The sequence below is a fragment of the Habropoda laboriosa genome, unplaced genomic scaffold (genome assembly GCF_001263275.1).
Source record: "Habropoda laboriosa isolate 0110345459 unplaced genomic scaffold, ASM126327v1 scaffold143, whole genome shotgun sequence".
In the NCBI taxonomy this organism is placed as follows: Eukaryota; Metazoa; Arthropoda; class Insecta; order Hymenoptera; family Apidae; genus Habropoda; species Habropoda laboriosa.
Window position 1 is genome coordinate 2050380 of NW_017100404.1, and position 22136 is coordinate 2072515.

General features: G+C 31.3%; 2 protein-coding genes across 2 annotated transcripts in view; one reads left to right on the top strand and one right to left on the bottom strand.

Moving 5' to 3' along the window:
- Positions 1 to 446: 446 nt before the first annotated feature.
- Positions 447 to 11633, bottom strand: LOC108575377. Its single transcript, XM_017938152.1, has 4 exons — positions 11582 to 11633; positions 6196 to 6295; positions 1372 to 1650; positions 447 to 688 (listed from the first exon to the last, which is right to left on the bottom strand). Exons 1-4 carry the CDS (start codon positions 11582 to 11584, stop codon positions 627 to 629), a joined length of 444 nt encoding a protein of 147 aa, XP_017793641.1. The 5' UTR covers positions 11585 to 11633; the 3' UTR covers positions 447 to 626.
- Positions 11634 to 17947: 6314 nt separating this feature from the next.
- The window catches only part of LOC108575330 (nose resistant to fluoxetine protein 6), an 18859-nt gene continuing 14670 nt past the window's right edge, over positions 17948 to 22136 (top strand). Inside the window, exon 1 of the mRNA XM_017938095.1 lies at positions 17948 to 18268. Coding sequence (XP_017793584.1) covers positions 18001 to 18268 — 268 coding nt within the window. The 5' untranslated portion in view covers positions 17948 to 18000. The remainder of the gene's footprint in view (positions 18269 to 22136) is intronic.

Consider the following 22136-nt stretch of genomic DNA (forward strand, 5'->3'; position numbering starts at 1 on the left):
CTAAGCTCTAGACGCAACGTGTACACTGCATACTTAGAATCGTACTTGTCCTTGTTAACTATATTCGCAGAACGCCTCAACGTTCGCAACACGCGTTGCAATACTCATGCAGAGAATCCACGATGTTATCGCGCAAGATCTGTCAAGTGAAACTCCAAGTATTTCCTACAATGTGAAAATAGAACCTGCGGGCATTGAACTGTGTATGCATTTGTAAACAATGTTCTGCAAAAGTCACTAAATTGTCTTCGACATTACTCTCTCGACAATACTTAATAATCTGATACCACACGTTATTCGTGATACTTCTCTAAACCTCGTTACCAACTGCAAGCTGTCTACTCATCTTCAATAGCTTATACAATACTCGCGTTAAAGGATGTTTCAGTGATACACGTGAGTAGTATCGGACTTTAGAGAGTGACCGTACTACGCATGCGCGGGCGCATGTGCACGATCAATCGTGCGCAAAAGTTGGACGCCGTATGATAACTTGATGTTTCAGCAACTCCCTTCCCATAGTACTTCAAACAATATTTTTTGCTGTTTTCAGTGCAGTTTCCATCGATGGTACACGCCGTCGATGTTGTGATCAAGGTATTCACAAAAAGAAATCCAGGGTTACGTCAACCCTGCTGTTTCGAGGTACCCGGCGAGTTTGGATCTTGCCTGTCATTCTTCGATTGATCTGCAATTGGGTCGCATAAATATATTATTAGTTTTCCCTCTGTTATGGAAGTTTCAACGAATGTACTATTTCCAATATGCATAATTTGTATATTATGGATGCTGCACTGAGAATAATCGCGAGTGCAACGTTACATCAAGTTGTAATAAAAACTTCGAATTTTATCATTTCGTAGCACTGAACAAATTTTAATTGCATTTTTTCATACCCAAGTTTCGTACAAAAAATATTGAAAACGTAATGTAACACTTATCTTAGAATATCTTATGGAATTATTCTAAAGACATGAACAAGATACAGTTTTCTATTGAAAGAACGATTTAAGTGATATAGTGGAAAGTATCATATGCGTGTGTATTATATCTAAGTACAAATATAAATTTTTTAGACAGTACTTTAACACAGAGAACTATTAACAAGTTACCATAAAAATTAATCAATTTTACACTTTAAAAATACCTGCTTTCACTCAAAAGTCCACAGACAAGTGAAAAATATACAACATTTGATTTACTTTATTATCTACGTCTCATTTAAAATGTATCATACTTTACTCGCAACAGAAATAATAATTTTAAATAGAAAGAGTTACAAAAACAGTTTTTAAAATCAACATTTTAACTTTTCGTTCATAACGTACTCAGAGATAACGATTAAAACAGTTTACTGCTCACATTGCTAACCTGTCTCCACGGAAAGTTCTTCGAAACGATCCGGCAAATCTATTATTTCGGTTTCTGCGTGACGACCAAAAAGGTCCGCCACAGCATTCCTCCTTCCGGTTCTCCCGGTAGAGAAGAATTCTACCTCGAACGTGCCAACAGTTCGCGTGCCATGCGCATACGAGCTCGAATCACTTCCTGTTGCTCTGGGATTCTCTGTGACAGATCCATTGCCGATTTCCTCGGGAGTGATCGGATCCTCAGACCCCGACTGACTCGGCGTTAGCATCTTTTTCATTGCTGCAACCAAAGTAGATGATTTGAACGATTTTATCATCTACATTCGGAACTGTCGAATGGTGAAAATTACAAGGTTTTCCCGCCTAATATTCACTGTTACGAACAACAAAAATGTTTTCTTGAAAGATGATAACTACTATAACCTTAATACGAAAAAGTTATAGAATAACAGCTATTTTTTCGTCTTGAATATTTTTGGTTATGAATATCCAATGTAAACGATTAAAATATTTTTTGGTTACCAATAACCATTATAGATGGCGCAAATTTTCGTAAACTGTCTTAAGACTGTGGTTAATGTGCGCAAGCGTGAAAACAAAACCGTTTATTAGCCTGTACCTTCTCGTATATCAAAACAAACAAGAAAGAAGTGTCTTAAAACACTTACTTGCTTGCTTAACCCTTTTCATCCTATTTCCAATTAATATCGTTAGATATGGAAAATGTTTAGGTACTGTAAAAATTTCATCTAAATATCTCAAAACATGTAACGTCTAGAAATTTTTTAATAAAGCCTTACATCCTTCTGTTTCTCTCGTGATATTTCTAACGTCTAACAATGCACAGACAATACATATTAAGGATAATCACGATACTATAACTCGTAGAAATTCTCAATTGTTGAGTTTCGAATGTTTTCTCTAATTTTCGAGTATCCCGTTCCGATACGTGCCCAAATCATTACACTAGACTACGTCTAGACTTATCTACACGTTTTCTTCATCTAATCGTTCTATTTCTTTGTCGACAGTAACACGTGGAGATTCGTTACGAAGGTAACAGCGTCATCGACGAAAATAAAGATATTAAACCTCCATGCATGAAGATGATTGAGTTGAAATTTCTTTTAAAGCGCAGTTAACATGGATTCTAATTGTTATAATTTTTATTGCACACGTAGCTATCATTCATATACACATGACATGACACGTAATAGGTTAATATGCATTTCTCGCGTCTAACATGACGTCAGTCAACGTTCATATATTAGTGTAATGTAATACTGTCGAGGGAACGTCAGTATCTGAAGCAACGCTTCTTGAATAAAACTACATAGGTTTAAACTGTTTTAGTAACAGGAAAGTATAAATTGATCCTAGTATTACCAATGTTAGTTACGATAATGTTAAATTATAATTTAATTCAATTTACTTAATTTCACTTACTTAATTACTTTCAGTTACTTAATTTCATTTACCTAATTTATAATTTTTCTACAATTAATTACACAATTAGAGTTTTCTTCCTTTGTGTTAGAATATACGAATCAACTTATTTATATCAGCTGTTATACCAAATGCAGAATTTTTAAAAATATCAATCCTGAAAGAAAATTTTTGCACAGTTTTTTTTTTAACGAAATATGTATATTTACTTAAATTTAAGTTATTAGCGCGTCGTTGAATCGAGTATTAAGAGTGTTATAAATTATTTGGTCCGAAGGTTTCTGATTTTTAATTTGATCCTTATCGTTATCAAAATTCTGACACTTGCATTTGTGCAAAAATATGAATTATTTATCCAATGAAAGTACATTAACTTACTAACATTAAGAAATAACATTAACTTCGTTTCTGTTACTTTACACAACTGTTATCCTTAAGATTGAAGGTAATTTAACTTCTCGTGGATATAAATAAATTTAGAATGTAATAAATACTGAAATACCGAAACACGTATGTGAAGATATGAAAAACGACTGATTTAGTCGAAACAGCTCGAAATGATAAGTTTATCGTCGATAAGTTTATCTTAATATGAAGTAATTCGAGTGCCCTTATTTAGATACATTACCCAATGATTTTCCTCTCATAGATACATTCGTGAGTCATTTAATTCTTATTGCAATGAAATGTTACCATACATAAACTTAATCATTTATCATTTTTATACACATATTCACATTATTCGTGAAACGTTATGAATAGAATATTTTTTCAACATAATTTTGAAGTTATTCAAGGTGGTTCAGTCAAATGATACACTCTATATATAATTATGTAATATACAGTAGGGATCCCTTACAACGCGGGAAATATAATACAAATTAAGTTCCACCGACATCGCTGTTTGGGTCAAATTTAATTAACCTAAAATTTCAAATTCAGAATTTGTATGTTTTCTTTTTATTTAAAAAACTTAAGACACAAAATATAATTTCTTATATACGACACTATTTTATCAAACATCATTTCCAGGTAGTACATACATTCTCAAACTTTATATCAGAAGCAAGAACCTTTCAATAAGTGACGGAAAAGTTGGTAAAAAAGCAATACGATTCGCCAACCCACTGCATGTTCTGCAAAGAGGTGATCCTAATGGAAAACTCGTCAGAGGAAATCCGACAAATCGATGCACGGAGGTCAAAATATTTTCTACACCTCTCTGTTTCAAAGTAAATGCTCCGCGTAAAAAAATGCTGATATTTAATTTTCTTCAACACCATACAGAGTGATTGCAAAAATTGAAATCATTTTATTCCTAAAATGACAACTAATTTCAATGAATTTTCCAATTTGAAAAAAAAAAAGAATTAACCTAACCTAGCAAATTTCCCTTCAAACTTAAAATACCACACTCTCAAAGCACAGTGAAAACACCAAAAATCATGATCCCTACCAAAGCTAGAACAGTCTTATAAATTTTACAACTTTTATTTTAAGAAATTAAATGTTAGAAAATTTTCTCTAACTTGTTTATCAGTTACAGAAAGAACTACGTGAAAGTGGAATCGTAGGATTTAAACCACAGCCGATGTACTCTTAAAACAGAAAAAAGAAATAAAAAACGGTTGAAGAGAGTTGAGGAAAGAGCAAACATTCGACTCTGTGCTCGACGAGCTAACCAGAGGTAACTGATTGAAAACAAATATTCGTGAACCACAACATTGTATAACTACTCTCCATTTGTACATAGTCTGCGAATATTCGCAAATAAACCGACGATCTGATTCATTAACTGATGAAAGATTGAAATGGTTGTCCTTCGTTAATTTAAAAGAACACGTTTGATAAATAATTTGGCGAAGATCAATCGCAAATTTAAAATGTTAAAGAACATAAATTAACTTGAAGTCTAATGCAAGTATTGTAGAATGCATAAGCTGCAGAACAAGCGCAGAATATGTGCAGAATTTCAATTCCTTTGTCAAGTATTCGTGATATCAGATCGAAGCTCAAATTTTACATGTGAAATTAAGTAATACAACACATGTAAAAAAATAATACAAGATAAAATGCGCAGAGGAAAGTAATTTTCCAAGAGAAATCGGAATAATTCATTTGAGAAGATATATCAAAGTAACAAATTACTAGTCCCTATTTTAACAATCGTAAAGAAATGGGAACAATGTCGATGGAAAATGACCGTCGTTTGATTTAATGAATCAAATTTGAAATACAAGAATATTTCCAACATTCTCACTTATTTGAAACTGTTATTAAATTTTTCTGAGACATAATTCAATTATAAATTCCAGATGGCAAGAAACAATATCTTTGATACAATCGAAACAAATTTTTAAATGTATAGCGCTTTTTAATTGCACGAGTTTTGACTTTTCCTAATGAACTTGGACATGTACAGCAAATTAACTCTAATAAAGAATACTATACCACACGTGTCCAGTTTTGTATTTAATATTTTTCACTGTGAAAAATATATTTCACTTCAGAAATAAGAGATTCACTGTAAAACTTAGTGTTGTTAATTATTGATACAAATATGTAGTTAACTGAAGTTTTGAAATATTGCACGTAAGTTAATTTGAAATTTGTATAAAGTTAATTTTTAATTTGAATCATTATTCAGTAAGAAAACCTATCTTATTTGTACGCAAAGTATTTTTACTTAATTTTCGTATTGTAATCGAAGGATATGCCCTTATCTATTGCATATAATAGACGTATCGAGCGATATCGTGACAAAAATATCAATCACACTAGAACAGATTAAATTAAGATGAGAAATCTTATTCCCTTTATTGCTGCTGCATTTAATCTGACTTTAATCAAATTTGCAGCTCAAAGGAGAAAAGTTTCCCGAGGACGATGAAGCAATTGCCGAGGATATTTAACAGGATTTCCTTTCAGAATGTCAAACGAAACAATAGATAACAGCGTTCTTACGTTTGCTCATTCGTTTTCTCCGTTCGTTCCCACTTCTTTTTTTTTTTTCTTCTTTTGTTTGTGCGCACAATTCGATTCACTTTTTTCCCCTTCTTTTCATTAAACAATAGAATTTCTTGAACAAAACCAGAACGAACTTTTTTATGTGAAACCGTACACAAACAAGTTTTCACCTATCTCGTTTCCATTGTAACAGCAAAAATTTATCGATTTTTAATAACACTTCTATGAACAAATATGAAATAAATGAAAATTGTTTGGAATTAAACGAGTTTAAACGAAACGGATTATTTTCACAGATTCAGTGACAATGTAGTGTCGAGATTAAGAGAAATGTTAGTACTGTTTGTTAGTGTAAATCAGGCAGCACATGGTTAAACGGAATTTTAGCACGAACACTTTAAACGAAATGTACCTTTCTGTACGAGACGTTTTCTTCGGTATCCTTTCGACATCGAAGAGCTGAAAACGGCATGGTAATTTCTCCCAACCACTGACACATTGCGCAGCTTCACCTAATCAGGTATTTTTCGTATTACAAATCGATGTTCATGATAACAGAACAACTTATATTAAAGAAAAGAAATAAGCGATAATGAAATGAAATTTGCGAATCTTCGTTTGAGTTACACTGGCGCAGTATCTTATAAAATGAACATTTTTTAAATACCTGCAAATAAAATAATATTCTTTCTGTGTTACTCTTATTTTTTTATTATTAGCGAGTGACGTATAAGAATTATGATAATATTCATCGTGAATGCCTGTGGATAATTAAAGATGTAACTGGAACGACAGTTATGGCAAAAATGAGAACAATATCTTAACAAGAAAATAAATCAGCCTTTACTATTTATTCACTGATTTATCAGTCGTATTATTCTCAGAAACGTATTTTTCGTAGGCTTGAAAAATATGAATTTAAATCATACTTTCGGCGGTAAATTAAAAAAAATATTTAGATACATTGACAAATGTTTTTTTATTGGAATTTAGTTTGAACGGAGTAAATGTTGATCGACTTTTTGTGAAAGGAAGAAAATAGAAGGAAAATTTAATTAAGTGGAGAGTATGTTCCAAGTCGTAATAATTACCAATTAAATAATTATAAATTGCTATCTAAGAAAGAAGTATTTATGAAATTATAAATGTTTAATAAAATATCAACGTGTAAAAGATGATTTTCATTGTTAAATGATCTTGAAACGATTGAGCATCCAAGCATGGATACAATCAAATATGGGTCAAGCATTCTTCGATACACTGCTTAATAGGATAAAGTGAAATGGAGAATTTATAAACGAGAATTGAGTATAATGTGTGATAATTTGGTACTCCACTTCATATATTCGAATTTAAGATTAAATAAAAATATAATATTTTCCCTTTTTCTGACATTTGAAATTTTAGTAAAGTACATTTTAAGTACATTCTGAAATATATTAAAGTTTCATGTATTTAATTAATCTGTAATTAATCAGAATATTACGAAATATGAAATTTCTAATAAGAACTAATTGTGGAAATAAAATGTCTATCTTTAACAAAAATGTTTAATATCTCTTCTGAACTGTAAGTGAAAAAAGAGATAAGAAAACGTGAATTAAGAATGACTATGAAGAATAAGATAATTTTATTATCGCATTGAAATATTTTTCTCGATCCACGTGTCTAAATATTTGACTTTCTTTTCTGATTTATGTGTCTCACTACTTCCTCACTGTTACATTTTTTATCTTCCCTTTGCCTGTGCTAATTTATTAACAATTGGTCACTTTTCATTCAAAAATATCTATTACTGTCAATATATTTTCCATATCAAATATAATTAAAATAAAAGATTATTCTAACTTTTACATTTAAAGAAATTACTAATGTTGTTAATGTGACTAATTGTAAGAAATAGATCTTTTCAAATCAATACGCTTATGTGAAAGAAAATTCAATACAAGAATAAACGAAAAATCACTGATTACAAAAATAATCGAGCATTTCACGAAGTAGAATATCTTATAAACATCTTTTTATGATAACAAATGTACTTTTACTGTTCAGTAATATACTTTAATATTCAGACATACTGCAACCATTTTTTGTTTGTTTTATATATTTCTGTATATTGCGAAAATTTATGAGAACTCGAGCTTCGTACAAAAAGTAAAATTAATTTTTACCTATTTATGGAAACTCAAGGTTTCATAAAAGAAGCAAAATTAGGTTTCACCTATTTATAGAAACTCAAGGTTTCACACAAAAAGTAAAATTAATTTTTACCTATTTATGAACACTCGAGCTTTATACAAAAAGGTAGAATTAATTTTCATCTATTTATGAATATTTCGAGATTCATAAAAAAATTGGAATTAATTTTTACCTATTTATGGAAACTCAAGGCTTCTAATAAAAAGTAAAATTAATTTTTATCTATTTTATGAAGATCTATGTTATCAATTTATCTTAACATACGTATCTACACTAATTAGCTCGCGTGATAGAGAAAACGCGTTGAGAAAGAAAAGAATAAACGGTGCCATTTCCGCACTTCAAATTACGTGACACTGTGACACGAGCTTGCTTTCACAATTATCGATCTACCTACCAACAGATACGGTTTTCGTAATGGTTTTCCACGCGATTACACTATTCTGAGTCGCCTGAGCTTGCACTGGAACCTTGCGTTGAAAAAAAAAAAAAAAGAGAGAAAAAAAAGAAACATATGTTCGTCCACTATGTTCAACCGATGAAAGGAACTTGTTCTAATTAAATCTTAACTAATTCATATGCTCATTACATAGAAAGGATGCTGTTATGCGAAGCAGAAACACACGTTAAAAATGAATGTGAAAAAAGCATTACATATTAATGCATTTTTTTAACAAACATTTTCGTAGAATATTAAATTACATTGTCGTTAATTTTTAGATTCATTTCTGATAGCAGTATTCGGTGAAATTTATTTTTTAATTATAAAAACTTCATACTGATGATTATTCTAACGAACATTTTCGTAACAGAGATTTTCCTAGAATTTCAAATTATACTTTTTTAGAAATTAAAAAAATTATGTATTGATGAATTTTCTAATAAACATTTTGGTAGAATTTTAAATCACGTTAAATTGATTTGTGATAGTAATATTCAGTGATTTCTTTTTTTTAGAAGTAAATAAACTTAATTATCTCTATTTGTTGAAATCTAAGAACTTGACTAACTTAATTATTTCTGTAATTGTTGAATAACTTTAAATCACAATTTCAAGGCAACCGTTTATCTCTTTTAATTGAATTCCGCCAACCCCTGGAAACAAAGGTTCTGTTCAAAAACAGGACAGATAAAAGTGCTCCTACTATTTTTAGCGTGTCAGGTGGTCCTTCACGCGGTATACATTTTTTCGAATCAGAGGCACAACGGTTGGTGTATTTAGAAGGCTGTACTACCTAAAAAGCAAAGCTTTGATAAACAATAATTCTAACGAGGATAGAAATTGATTACTTCCTACTGATAGAATAAATAAAAATGAATTAAATGTGATAAAAAAACTTTTCAAAATTAATTTCTCAAGTCAAAATTCAAGTTAAACTTTTCAACTCAAATTTCATTAATAAATTCTATGAGCTCAAATAAAAATTTGTACAATTACACTTAATTACAAATTTGGTAAAAAATTTTTTAACACCAATATAAGATAAGAAAATTATTATTAACAGTTCACTTCAAAATACTACCCGTTTTTACTAACACAAAATTGGTGTAATACGAAAAAATTGCTATTATTAAGTTTTTACATTAATTTTACGAAAATTACATTTATTGCGCCGTACGAAGTGCGACAATTTTCTAATAAAGTTTCATACGACCAACGTTTGTATAATACTTCAAATTTCTACCCTGACAACAGACCGACGAAGTTTGATTGAAAAAATTCTGAAACATGGTACGTAAAAAATTGACTTAGGAAAGAGTCAGATTAAAAAGTAACGGTTCGTGGAAAAGTAACGATGGTTTTGTGAACGTAAAAGATAATCGATTTATTCGATCTACTACATAATTTCCATTATTTTCATAAAAATTAAGAAAATCTTGAATTAAAGACGCAAGTGTAATCTGTTTCTATTTAAGCATCTTGTAAATCGTGTAAAACACGTGTTCAATACGTACTCCCCTAGATATAGTATAGTCAACACTCCACAAACGTAATATACTTCACCAGACTCCATAAATATAAATGTATTACACAACTAAATTTAGTTTTATAAAATCGATAGTAGCATTAATCGTTTTTCTATTCCTTCAAAGCTGACTGAAACAACTGCGTATTGAATATGCTAAAATTCGAAAAATTTTACGAGTAAGTTTTCTGTTAAACAAATTAGAAATTGTAATTTATTATCGCTTTCATTTTCAGATTGCAAAAAGTAGCTGCATAATTGACGCCATAATTACCACAGTTACGTAATTTTTACATAGTTATACGTATCGCTGAGTTATAACAAAAGTGATAATATTAAAAATTACACGTTATTTAAGAAACATATTTTTAGTAATAAAATTCGGTTCCTATTGAGATTTGAATAATAACTATTTTATTGTCAAGCTAATTTATTAAAATGATGAAGCTGTGTGTTTAATATTAATTATTACAGTAATTTGAAATTTACTGTTGTATAATGATTATTTCAACATGATTTAGAAAATTTTAATGTGTTTTGTACAAGCAGTATTACTTCTTTTATATATAGTTATTGTGTTATACTTTTTTTTTATACGTATATAATTGAAATATACTTTTCCTTAATTGTTGCGTAATTGAAAAAATAATGAAAATGATTTTAAAAGGTAATCTACATTAAAATGTGAAGAGCTATTTTATTAAATGTTCGGAATGACATGTTTATATTTTTGAATATTTATTAATTCCTTTAGCGATATTATTTCAAGCACATGGATTGTTGAACAGACGTTGAATTAAACTGAGCTAATGATGCAGGAACAATGTAAATTTTTATATCTCTTTTCATTTTATTCGTAACTCATGAATTATTTAAATTACATTTTTCCATTAATTATTTTCGCGTATGTTATTAAAAATAAATCTATGAATAGTAAACAAAAATAATCCATTATAACAGAAGTGATTTGACTAATACAGTAATTATCCTTTTGCAAGTGTCATATCAAGGCTATTTACAATTATCTAATAGCGAGAGAACTGCACAGTATGAGCTGATGTATCACATTAGTTACGTTACTTCTTCTATACGATTTTACTTATGCAACAACCCTGAAAAGGTAATGATCGATTCCTACGTATCTTCCGTACACAGTTACGACGAAATGTATCTTACGTCAGTGTCACGTGCTTTGACGTAAATTTGTCACGATTGCAGAGGGTACAAGTGTTGAACCGTACGATTTCTCAAATGTTAAACATTAAACACTAAAACTAACAGTCTACTACACTTTCGAAGGCTCCTTCGTTCCAAAACTGACCATCCATGATAGAACGGTTGTCACGTAAACACAACAACCGGCGGCAACATGTATAAAATAACACGTATAAAGAAGTAATGATAATAGGAAAATGGTTAAAATAGAATATTGACAGGAATGAAAAGAGAGCACACAACAATGTACGAATCGTCGTAAATAATAATCGAGAACGCTGAATCGGAAAAATCAACGTATTTCGGGAACACCAGTCATGGACGAACACATTCGCCAAGAGTAAAATAACAGTAGTAGTCGACTAGAAACGATGAGACATGACGCGCGTGTGACGTCATAATGATTCACAAACTCACCATCGAGATACTGATAGCTTTCGTCTTCCGTGTACAAAACTCGGTATCGCTGAGCACCGAGCTAGCAACACACGCGTCTGCAGTCAGAGCTCCACTGTCAACGTGGGCGCCACACAGCGTGGATGCCGGTTGTAAACCAGCCGTCTACGAATCGATACTGCGCGAATCAAAGCACACAGTCGTTTCACGAGGAAAGCGTACGATATAACGCACGGTGCACTAAGCGACGAGTCAATTGTGGGTGAGAAGACGATGGCCAAGATGCAGAGCCGGCAAACCTACCAAATGTTTTTTGCTCGGTGCACACTATTACGCATACGTCGTACGCGTCATCGAAATAAGCCGAAGGACGACCATCCGTCCACCACTTGCCGGCCAATCGCGGTAACTCGTCGTAAAAGAGAAAGAGAGCGATGACCACGACAAGGACAGCGTCATAACTTCTTAACCGTCGGCGTCTGATTTCGGTCCGCCGATGGAACGAATGGGTCACGGCGCTCGTGCACCGATTTTCTTTGTGCTTTGCGTGACGCGCGCTTCGATACTAACACGACCAGATCCGAATATGGCCGATAAGTGCCGAAGGACCGATTGAATTTTGAAGACCCACCGACACATTCGTGTTGATACACTTTTTCGAAAATAATAAAACATTATTTTAAGCTGTAGTCTAAAATAATATTTGCAATATTTTTTTCTGGAAATTTTCAATTTTATTTTTATTGATTGCTGTTTTATAGTTGTGTTTGTCAACGGGTGAATTTTCAGGACAATTTCACTTGAATGTAATGTTAAAGCAAGCTCACTGTTTCAAGAAATAATCAATATTCTCATGATGTTTATCATGGTTCAGATAGAAACAAAAACTTGTAAAGTTATATTATTTGGTATTGTCCTGGATTCTAACTCATTTTGAATACGCTACTTTAGAGGCAGTCTTCGTACTCAGTCGGACAAATAAACAATACGAACGTTGGAAGATAGTGCCATCTATCAGAATCAATAACAGCTAAATTTTTGGGAACTGCTAATTAAATCGTAATTTACATGTTAACGTGATTATAGTTTAATATTTATAATTTAATAGTGTTTAACTTAATAAAAATTTTTTAAAAAGTAGATATTGTATTACATGAAATATTTATATAAAGTGCTACCTATTTGTAGTAAAATTTTTATTTATAATCGAAAAAATAATGTACACATTTAACAAGTGAAATTATTAAATGGTGAAGATGAAGGAAAATCGAAGCATTGAAACGCTTTTACTGACAAATATTATGTGTCAAATATTGACTAATTGAAACAGAATAGACGTGAATATGATATTTCCATGTATGGCGTACATAAAAAAATTAATTTCGTCTCTGAAAAAAATATTTGCCATACATTGTACGTTCACTATTCGTTTGTTATATCAGGTGCAATTTTCGTTGAAATACTTAAAATATAACATATTAAACGTCTGTGAACAAAAATTTCTTTTTCGTAATATTATCAAAATTTTTAACTAAACTTTATTACGCGTAGCGTATTAAAAAAATTTTTAGAAAATGTAATACAATACTTTTGCAAGAATTTTTTAACATTTTAATTCTTATGAAATGTGTATACTCTTGTATCGAATTATATTTACATTCAGCATTGCTACAAGTATATAATCGATTGTACAACACAGAATGTGTTGCACATGACAGAATTCTAATGCAATCTGCATTATGATTGTTATTCGTTAGGAGGAAATCATTCATGCAATCTAGGTTGATGAATTTAATACTCGTACATATTCGTATCTCATACAACCTTTACATTAATGTTAGATGAAAACATCCCTACTTTTTTTTTAATTAAAGCATTCGTTGCGTTAAAAATTCAAACTAGAGATTTCTCGAAACTTTAGGTTAGCTATAAAATACTGGATTCTAGTTGAAAAATTATTTACTCATAACATTAACGAAATAGTTTCATTCCCTAAAAAACGCGATCAATGAATTATTCCTTTGACGAATCGTAACTTTCTTCGAACTTCTCTTATGCTGCCTTTTAGAAGATTCGGCTCATTACTCATAAATGTCACGTACTTTGTGTAACTGTATAAATTTCAAAGTAGACAATGCGGAACAAAGAACGTCATTCCTTCATTGAATAATTACGTAAGCGACGCTTTCGTCAGAATTTTTCTTCTTTGTACTAGCGCGTGCGGGTACTTGAAAATCTCGTATCGGTTTATAAAGGGATCAATTTAATCACACGAGAACGATACTCTATATGACAAACTAAAGAAAGAAAAAAAATTAAACGTACTTGCAAGAGGTAGTTTGTTACATCCAAAATTTTCACTTTGACAACAGCTTCCGCGGAACAATTTTTTCAAATATTCTCTTTCGCAGCTCACTCTTAACTGTTCTCTTCCGAAATTCACGTTCTCACGTAAGTACATTTGCACGTACACACGCGTACAATTTCTCATGCTATTGACCAGACCTTTTAGCATAGTTTAAAACTGACTTAGGTTAGGTTTAGGTTTAGGTTACACTGTGTTGAAGGACGCTCTGTAAGGTAGCGCTCTTAACATTGTTCTTATATACTTTATCTATACATACTTTCTATTGAATGCCCATTTTATATCGTTGAAAGAATACTTTGTCAATTTCTGATTAGAATTAATTGATAAATCATAAAATTGATTAATTCTGAAAAATATACCGTTTCACGGTTATTTTCGATAAAAATAACTAACGATAACACGTTATGGATTTATGCTGTCGATGTTTCTGTAAACTTTGATATGGAACAAATATTACAGTTTGTTCTTAAAACAAATATTGCTTTACAATGTATTTTTATTTTAATGATTACGATCTTTTTTATTTTAATACATCTTTTACATTCCTATGAAACTGCGTATTTGGTTTCTAATTTCATTTTTCTAGTTACTACTGCAATTCTACTTGCATGCACTAATCAGTAAAAAATCTAATTTAACCTCGAATGTATTAATGTTTCGATTTATGTATTCACCAAATATCTTCTACACTTGTTTTGTCAATGCAGATCAAATTCACTTATTACTTATTCAGTTTATTACTTATATAACTTACATTTCACTCTACCATTTAAAGATTAAAGTGAAATTACTTTCTTCAGAATATGCACCACGCGATTTGTTTTAAGTCACATTTCACATGGATCCAGCGTGCAATATTTAAATAGTATTGGGTTCAACAACACGCACATAGCATTCACATGCACGACAATGCAGCCAGCTTTAATTAAAATAACTAACGTCTTGTGTGTAACATTGTGGTATAGTATACTGAGTAGGCCGGTCGTTTTACGAGCGTTGCCTTGTCTGCATCTATAATGAATTATTGTCACTTTTGTTTGGTTAACACTTATTGATACACTGACACAGAAAAAAACATCGATGTGTTGATGCTTTTCAAATGCATCTGTAAAAATTTTTACATAGTATAAAATGAAAATGTACCAAAATATGATCTGACCCTATCTCTAACAGGACTACAGCAATTGTCATTTTACGTCAATTTTTTTTAATTGTTACGAATAGCTTGGTAAATTTTCATTTTATAACAAACCCTCACAATCCACAAAAGATGATCGAAACCGATATTCTCCGATAGCTAATCTCCCCTTGTAAGTGAATTTACGTCTAAATAGAAATTATTTAAATTTTCACGTTTTAGTAATTCCCCTTCACCTCCTTTAATATTCCAAAATCAAATTTTCCAATTGAACGTAGTTTCCGAACTATAAGCATTTATAGATTAAAATAAATCACCCTGTCTATGTGTAATGTAACAAATTTTAATAATACGATAGATGGTCTATATAATTTTTAGTTCGAGAACTTTAGTGGCAAAGTGTGTAAGTACTTACATAACCTATTAATTTTAATTTACCAACATGTTATTTTATACTTCCTCGTGACAATTGTTTATTACAATTTTCAATGGCAAGTTAAAACATTTTTCATGTTACAATTCCGTACTTAGTGAATATTTCACTGATGATTTTAACGCGGAACATTAGCAACGACATTGACGTAATGCTATGCAGACGTGAATACATATTTGATTAAGATTCATAGAAATGCTTATACGTACAAAAAGAGCAGTTTAAATTCAATCGAAGTCCTGAATTTTTATTTGTATTCACTAGATGAATGAATTCAAGTTTAAGGACGCACCGTATGGTTTTCGTTAATAATGACTTATGCACTTTCTTCTCATTGTCAATGAAACGTAAATTCAGCCTTATTATTTTACAAACATTTGCTGCACACAATGAAAATTTTCTATTGTTATATATTCATATTATGCTCTAATTAAAATTCAATGTTACTATTATAGATACACGATATGATAAACTTGACAATAAAATATTCCAAGATAATTCTTCGAAGGATTTATTTCGTTCAAACGCTAAATGAAACAAAAGAAACACTCTGTCGATAAACATTATTATTTAATTAAACATTAAAATGTCGTTTTTGTAGGTACGATTTTAATCAAATTTTCAACTAGCGAAAACACAAAATGAAAGACGTAGTTCATATAGAGTACGAATAGGATATGTTGTAACAATTGCTGAAGAATGCACCGCGCAGAGGGCCCCGACCCACTCTCTATTGCAATTCGTAGCTGTATGACGAAGATAAGGTACTCTTGACAAACATATGATTTACAATTGGTTTCGTTACAATGGAAAATGTATCTGAATGTAAAATCGATATTTTCCAAAGGGAAAAACGATTTAGGAAAAAAAAAAATAAAAGGGAAATCGATTTAACGTGTTAAAAATCATATAGATCACGGATTGTTTGTTTATCCTACGATCGAAAAGAGTCGAAATTCGATTCCTATAGAAATCTTTTGTTGCACGCAGATTCCTTTTTCAACGATGAAAAAAAAATGGAAAATTGAAATGGAGTTTTTGTATAATCGATGTTTTTCAATAACTGGGAAACATCGAGCAACTTGTGAATACCACAATTTAATTTTTTATGATTTTTTAGATTTTAGAATTTTACTATTTCGAATATATTTTGTATACTTTATATTTTTATTTTATTCCTGTATTTAATTCTGGTTTAGTTTATACCGTAAAGTATAAGATATTTCTATGCAGAACTCTTGCTTTTATCAGCACAGTACATTTGTCTACTATTTTACACAATAGAAATATTATGAAACATGTTTTACTCTTCTGTACTTTAACTATAAAACGCTATACAACTGATAGACATTTTTAATTAAATTAACTTTGGATTAATTCCAAGCAATATTAATCAATAAATAAATATCTTTTACATTTACTTCATTATTAATTTTCCAATCTTGTATTAATTCATATATTACTTTGATAAATAAAAATTTTCAAGAATTAATCATATTCGTATTTCAATTTCAAATGAATTTTATTAAAATTCTTACTGTATACTTAATATCTTACTAAGGTTCAGTGTACCAATGTTAAAATATGTAAAAAGATGGGAAATTTGTATTACTCCAGCGTCTTGCTGTGGTCGATCAATTTAAATAAAAAAAGGAACGATGTCCTTCGTCTTTGTTTTGGCAGCCATTAGGGATATTCCATGCATATCAATGCTATACGAAGTCTTCCTAGACCCTTAGTATTAACTTCGCAAAAATTATAACAAAGACATCAAATATAATACGACATAACTATAATGGATGTACTACACAGTTTCCAATACAGAACAAGCATATTAAAAACTCTATTAAACTAAGCGAAACAACGTTAAGCTCTGCCTAATTAACATAAGAAATCGAAAGTTTAAGAGACAATGATGCTCAAAGATTACGTAGATAACCGACGTAAACACACCATTTTCAAACTATACATAGAGCAAAAGGTAACAAAGCTATCGTTTACGAAATTGTTCCAAATAATTCGACATGGAGTAGCGAGGTCCTTCGAAAACAAATCAGAGTGGGAGAAGAGGAGCGAAGAGTAGTTACCCCTCTTCTGCCGCCCTATTCGTGAACACAGGTGACTCTGTCGTTTCACGATCACTCATAAAGCTCGCTTTCGAACGATCAAGCAATACAGAGTTCGTGAAACATTCGGTAGCGCACTTTTACAAATTCTTCCTTCTTCTTCTTTTTTTTTCCTCCTTCGAAACGAGACTCATTCGCGCGCAATCTATCGAACATCGTACTCTAGGCCGCTTGTGAAGTTCACCTGTGAATAACATCGATACAAAAATCACTTTTTCATACAGCTTCCGAGATCAATGTCGAGTGTTTAGACTCCAAACGTTAAATGATCCGGCAAAGTTACTGTGATCGTTGCTCCTGATCAAAATCGGATACACAACGGTATAGCTTACAGAATTCGTCGATTCTTTATCATTCGTATTCATTTCTGGAACAATGGGAACGTTCGTCAGAGCATGGACGATCTTCTTGTTGATGAAGTTCTCGTACGCTGGAAAATCTGTAGACGTGCTGACATCCAGCGGTTTGAACAGCTTGGAAGAGGAAGAGATCCTTCAAGTTCTGTCGCGAAACAAGGCCACATCCACGAAGAATTTCACACTGGTTGAGCTGATCAGCCACCTGACGAATCACACGATTGAAACTACTACAGACACGTGGCGAGACGAAAAATTACAAGTTCAATATACCAATCCCTTCTACGGTGAGTTTTTTTTTTTTTTTGAATACCAATAGCCACAGTTTGGTTTCCACGAAATTGTGCAGGTTGGTAATTGAGAGACGCATGGTACAGTGTGTCTGCGAACGAAGGTTAATTAATCAGATAAACGATAATGTATTTTCGTATATTGGTACGATGATGCAAAATGTGTGTAACATCCTCGTGACGCGACTGAAGAGCAAAAATGTATTCACGTTTCTAAGTGAGCAGTTAATATTTAAATTTCCATTAGAGTGTTTTCGGTGCATTGACGACTGATGGAACACGAGCATTCGAAAACGTGCGAATGTAACACGTTGTTGGAAAGAAGTAGTCACCTATTAGATTGGTACACACTTTACATATCCAGTTTTGTAATAATTTAATTGTATCGTTTGAAGACGTTTCGTTCGTGAGGTGCTTAATCGGAATGAAGAGATTTCTGTTCGTTCAGACACTTGCTATCTTTCGAATGACGATAATCATTACAGAGGTTATGCGTATTTGTTCTGAAAAAATTACCATTTATGAAAATAGATGTTAAAAAATGATTGTATAAGTGAAACAATATTTTTAAATTAAATCTATATAAAGTACAGCTATCGAAAAAGTACTATAATAATAATATTTGTAATATAATATCACATCAAAATCTGGAATCATTAATTTTTTAAGACGTTTTATGATTACATAAAAGAAGCAATATCCTTTTTATAGAAACATATTCGGTCCAAAAGATTTAATTTGCAATTCGAACGGATGTTAATATGCCAAGGATTCAGTTTTTTCTTCATTCTTTTTTACAGGAAGCAAAAAAAAAGTAATGTACAGGTTGATTTTAGTAGGAAAGTGATATTTCAAGGGTTACGAATACATCAATTTTGGTGAAATATCCTTGATCCATAAACAGTTGCTGTTGATTATGCTATTCATGTATCTATAAAAACTAATCTGTTACATCGAAGGTCGATCACGTCGACAATGACGTATCTGTTCATCAGTGACGCTGTGCATAGATACATTCTATGCTTTCAAAAAGTATATGATCTAAAAATAAATCTACATACCTTTTCGGAATTATTAACAATAAAAATTCTTGCAAAAATTGTATCGCATCTTCTTGAAAATTCCCTATCTAACTCATAGCATAATAAAACTCAGCCTTCATATTTTTGTCTCTTGATATTTCATTTACACTGTTATATTTTTCTAACCTAACCTTTTTTTTTTTACTTTTCTCCGATACATTTTAATAATTTCATTGTACATACAATTTGGTATTATGTAAAACATAAATGACACGTTATCACTATCACTTTTATTATCACTATTTTCTTTCAAAAAATTTGTTATTAATATTATTATCATATTATTTGCTACATGAAAGGAAAACATAATTAAATCGCACTCGAAATAATTTATATGTACACTTATAAATTAAAATACCGCATAAAACTGTACATGGATTACTTAAATGTTATAGCAAACTACTGTTTTACACCACACAATTACTATTTTTTTTTTCGATGCTCGTTTAAGAACATGATTGATGCAAAATAGTAGTGTACCGACCGAACGACGAAAAAAGGCAAAACTACTTTCGATATTTCGAAATGCGCGCTACTGAAGTCCGATTTTCAACCATGTGCAAGTCTCTGCATACCTCATGCGATTTCGTTACTCATCGTGTCGCATGTGCTTTACCTTCTTCAATCTCACGAGTCGTTATAATGCAACGACACTTGTCAAACAAATAATCGCATTCAAGATCAATCGTTCAAGTGTTTTTTTTTTTTGTTTAAAATCATACGACGAATATAATGGAAAATCTAGATTATAATCTCGTCGAGGTATTACTTTCTATATTTCGACATGTGTGGCATACTGGATTTTCGTGCGTGCAATCTACTTTGCGCTGAATTTCATCGCTCGTTGCATCAAACGTGTTATTAGGTATTCCCAAAAAAGAGAACAAGTGAAACTTGTCATTTTATCCCGTATCGTGCGTGATGGATGGTTTCTAGGCAAATTGTTGCGTTTACTTTGACACTAACCTATCGACCACTAAGTTGATTTCATGAGTGCAGAGTGAGGGCAAAGTTTTGTAACATTAGTGCAGATTCAATTTTTTTTATGCAAAACTTTGTCTTCGGTGAAGTCAAGTTCAAAAGCAGCGTCAGTGTACTTGTACTTGAAGAAGATATTATTTACGTAGATACACTGTGAATATGATCATAACTACGACTTATCACTTACATTTGTTCAAGAAAACGTGACAGTTTGAATTTATTTGTTTTTGCATTAGAAATTCCCGAGAATATTGGTTCGAGTGTAATAAGCAAAGTAAGTATTCTTTACCCCATGTTCCACAATACTTTATTCCTTAAACAATTCCATTAATTTGTTATCTTAAGTTTTGATGATTTTCGATGCTCTATAAATAACAGTGTTTAAAGTGATAATCCACGTTTTAAATTTGAACTGTTTTCAAACTTGATTTTTATCAGAACGAAACGTTGAATTTTCGAAATACATATTTTGCGATACGATATATTATTTGTACGATTAATGATTTCTTACGTGAAGATTGTATAAATTGTTCCGATAATATATCAATTCTTTTACGTAGCCATTTTCCATTAAGCACGTTCCGAATGTAAGTGACGTTCGTTGCTTCCAATTTACGTATTCTTCAGCTCACAGGTACATTTGTGATAATGATATGCACGAATCGTTCGTGACACGCGATCGAAAACATGTGATCGTGGAGAGCGATTAGTGCGTGTTCGAAAACACTTTTGCACGAACAATCCAACGAATATCAACAGATTATTCCACATTGCATTATCTGCCTGCATAATATTGTGCAGTCACGCGGCACTTTGCATTGAAAAATGAATTTTTTCTTATTATTTTTATTTTTTGTTAATATCTGTTTACTTACGCGTGTTTAGTATTTACAGGCTAATGATAGGTTAGGTTCTCATTTAAAAGATAAAAAAATAAGTCGAAATATAGTTTCTTACATTTTTCACATCCTTTAAGCGTGTAAAATTATGCCAGTAAAAGGATTTTACGAAATTCGAAAAATTGGCAAATTGACGAGCGCTTGAATAAAACTGCGTCGAACGAACAATTGACATTTGAAACTAAACGAGATTTTCTTAAGATCATGTTCTTTCTGAGTGACGGACACGATACCTCTGCAAAAAGTGAACCGTTTAACATGAACCTCTGATTTTCTGCGGCGAGATAGTTTTCAGGCAAAGTAGAACCTAAATAAAAAATTTCAAAAACGAAAATATTTTTTCAGGGCAGAAGGGTAGAATATGTAAAGTAAAAATTAATTCTCAACTTTGAAGGTTATTTTATTTATTTTCAACGTTCTTCAATGGATTCAGGCTTAATCTTCACTGAATTTCATAACCTTTAAAACTATCTGTTTGACCTTTTTAATAAGAATACTTTCGTTACAGTTTTGTCTGTCGTTTTTCAACATGAAATGATACTACAAATTAACTTTTTCTATAACCGAAAATAGAATTCGATACTGGAAATGTTAATAAGTGTATTGCAAAAAATGTTGATATTTAGTTTTTTCTTTTCTTTTTTTTTTGTAAAAAAATTCGTGAAGGGTATCTACTTTTTAAGTTCTGCAATACACAAATGCACACCCGGAAGTCATGTACTGACTTGAAAAACCTGTTCTAATGTAGGCAAGCAATATAACGTATGATAGAACGATTATATAGCAGGTTAACATTTTGCTCACGATTTTAAGATGAGACGAATTATAATGCTGTACGCAACACGAAAACCAAGAATATTTGTGGTTAACGATCTATGGTCTTTCTGCAAAAATTGCAAAATA

Bases quoted from the DNA above. Each gene is read 5' to 3' on its own strand.
- LOC108575377 (XM_017938152.1), bottom strand. The intron at 1,651-6,195 runs GTACATTTCGTT...CTTTGGTTGCAG, and splicing joins AAAACGTCTCGTACAGAAAG to CAATGAAAAAGATGCTAACG. The intron at 689-1,371 runs GTTAGCAATGTG...ACCCAATTGCAG, and splicing joins AGAACTTTCCGTGGAGACAG to ATCAATCGAAGAATGACAGG.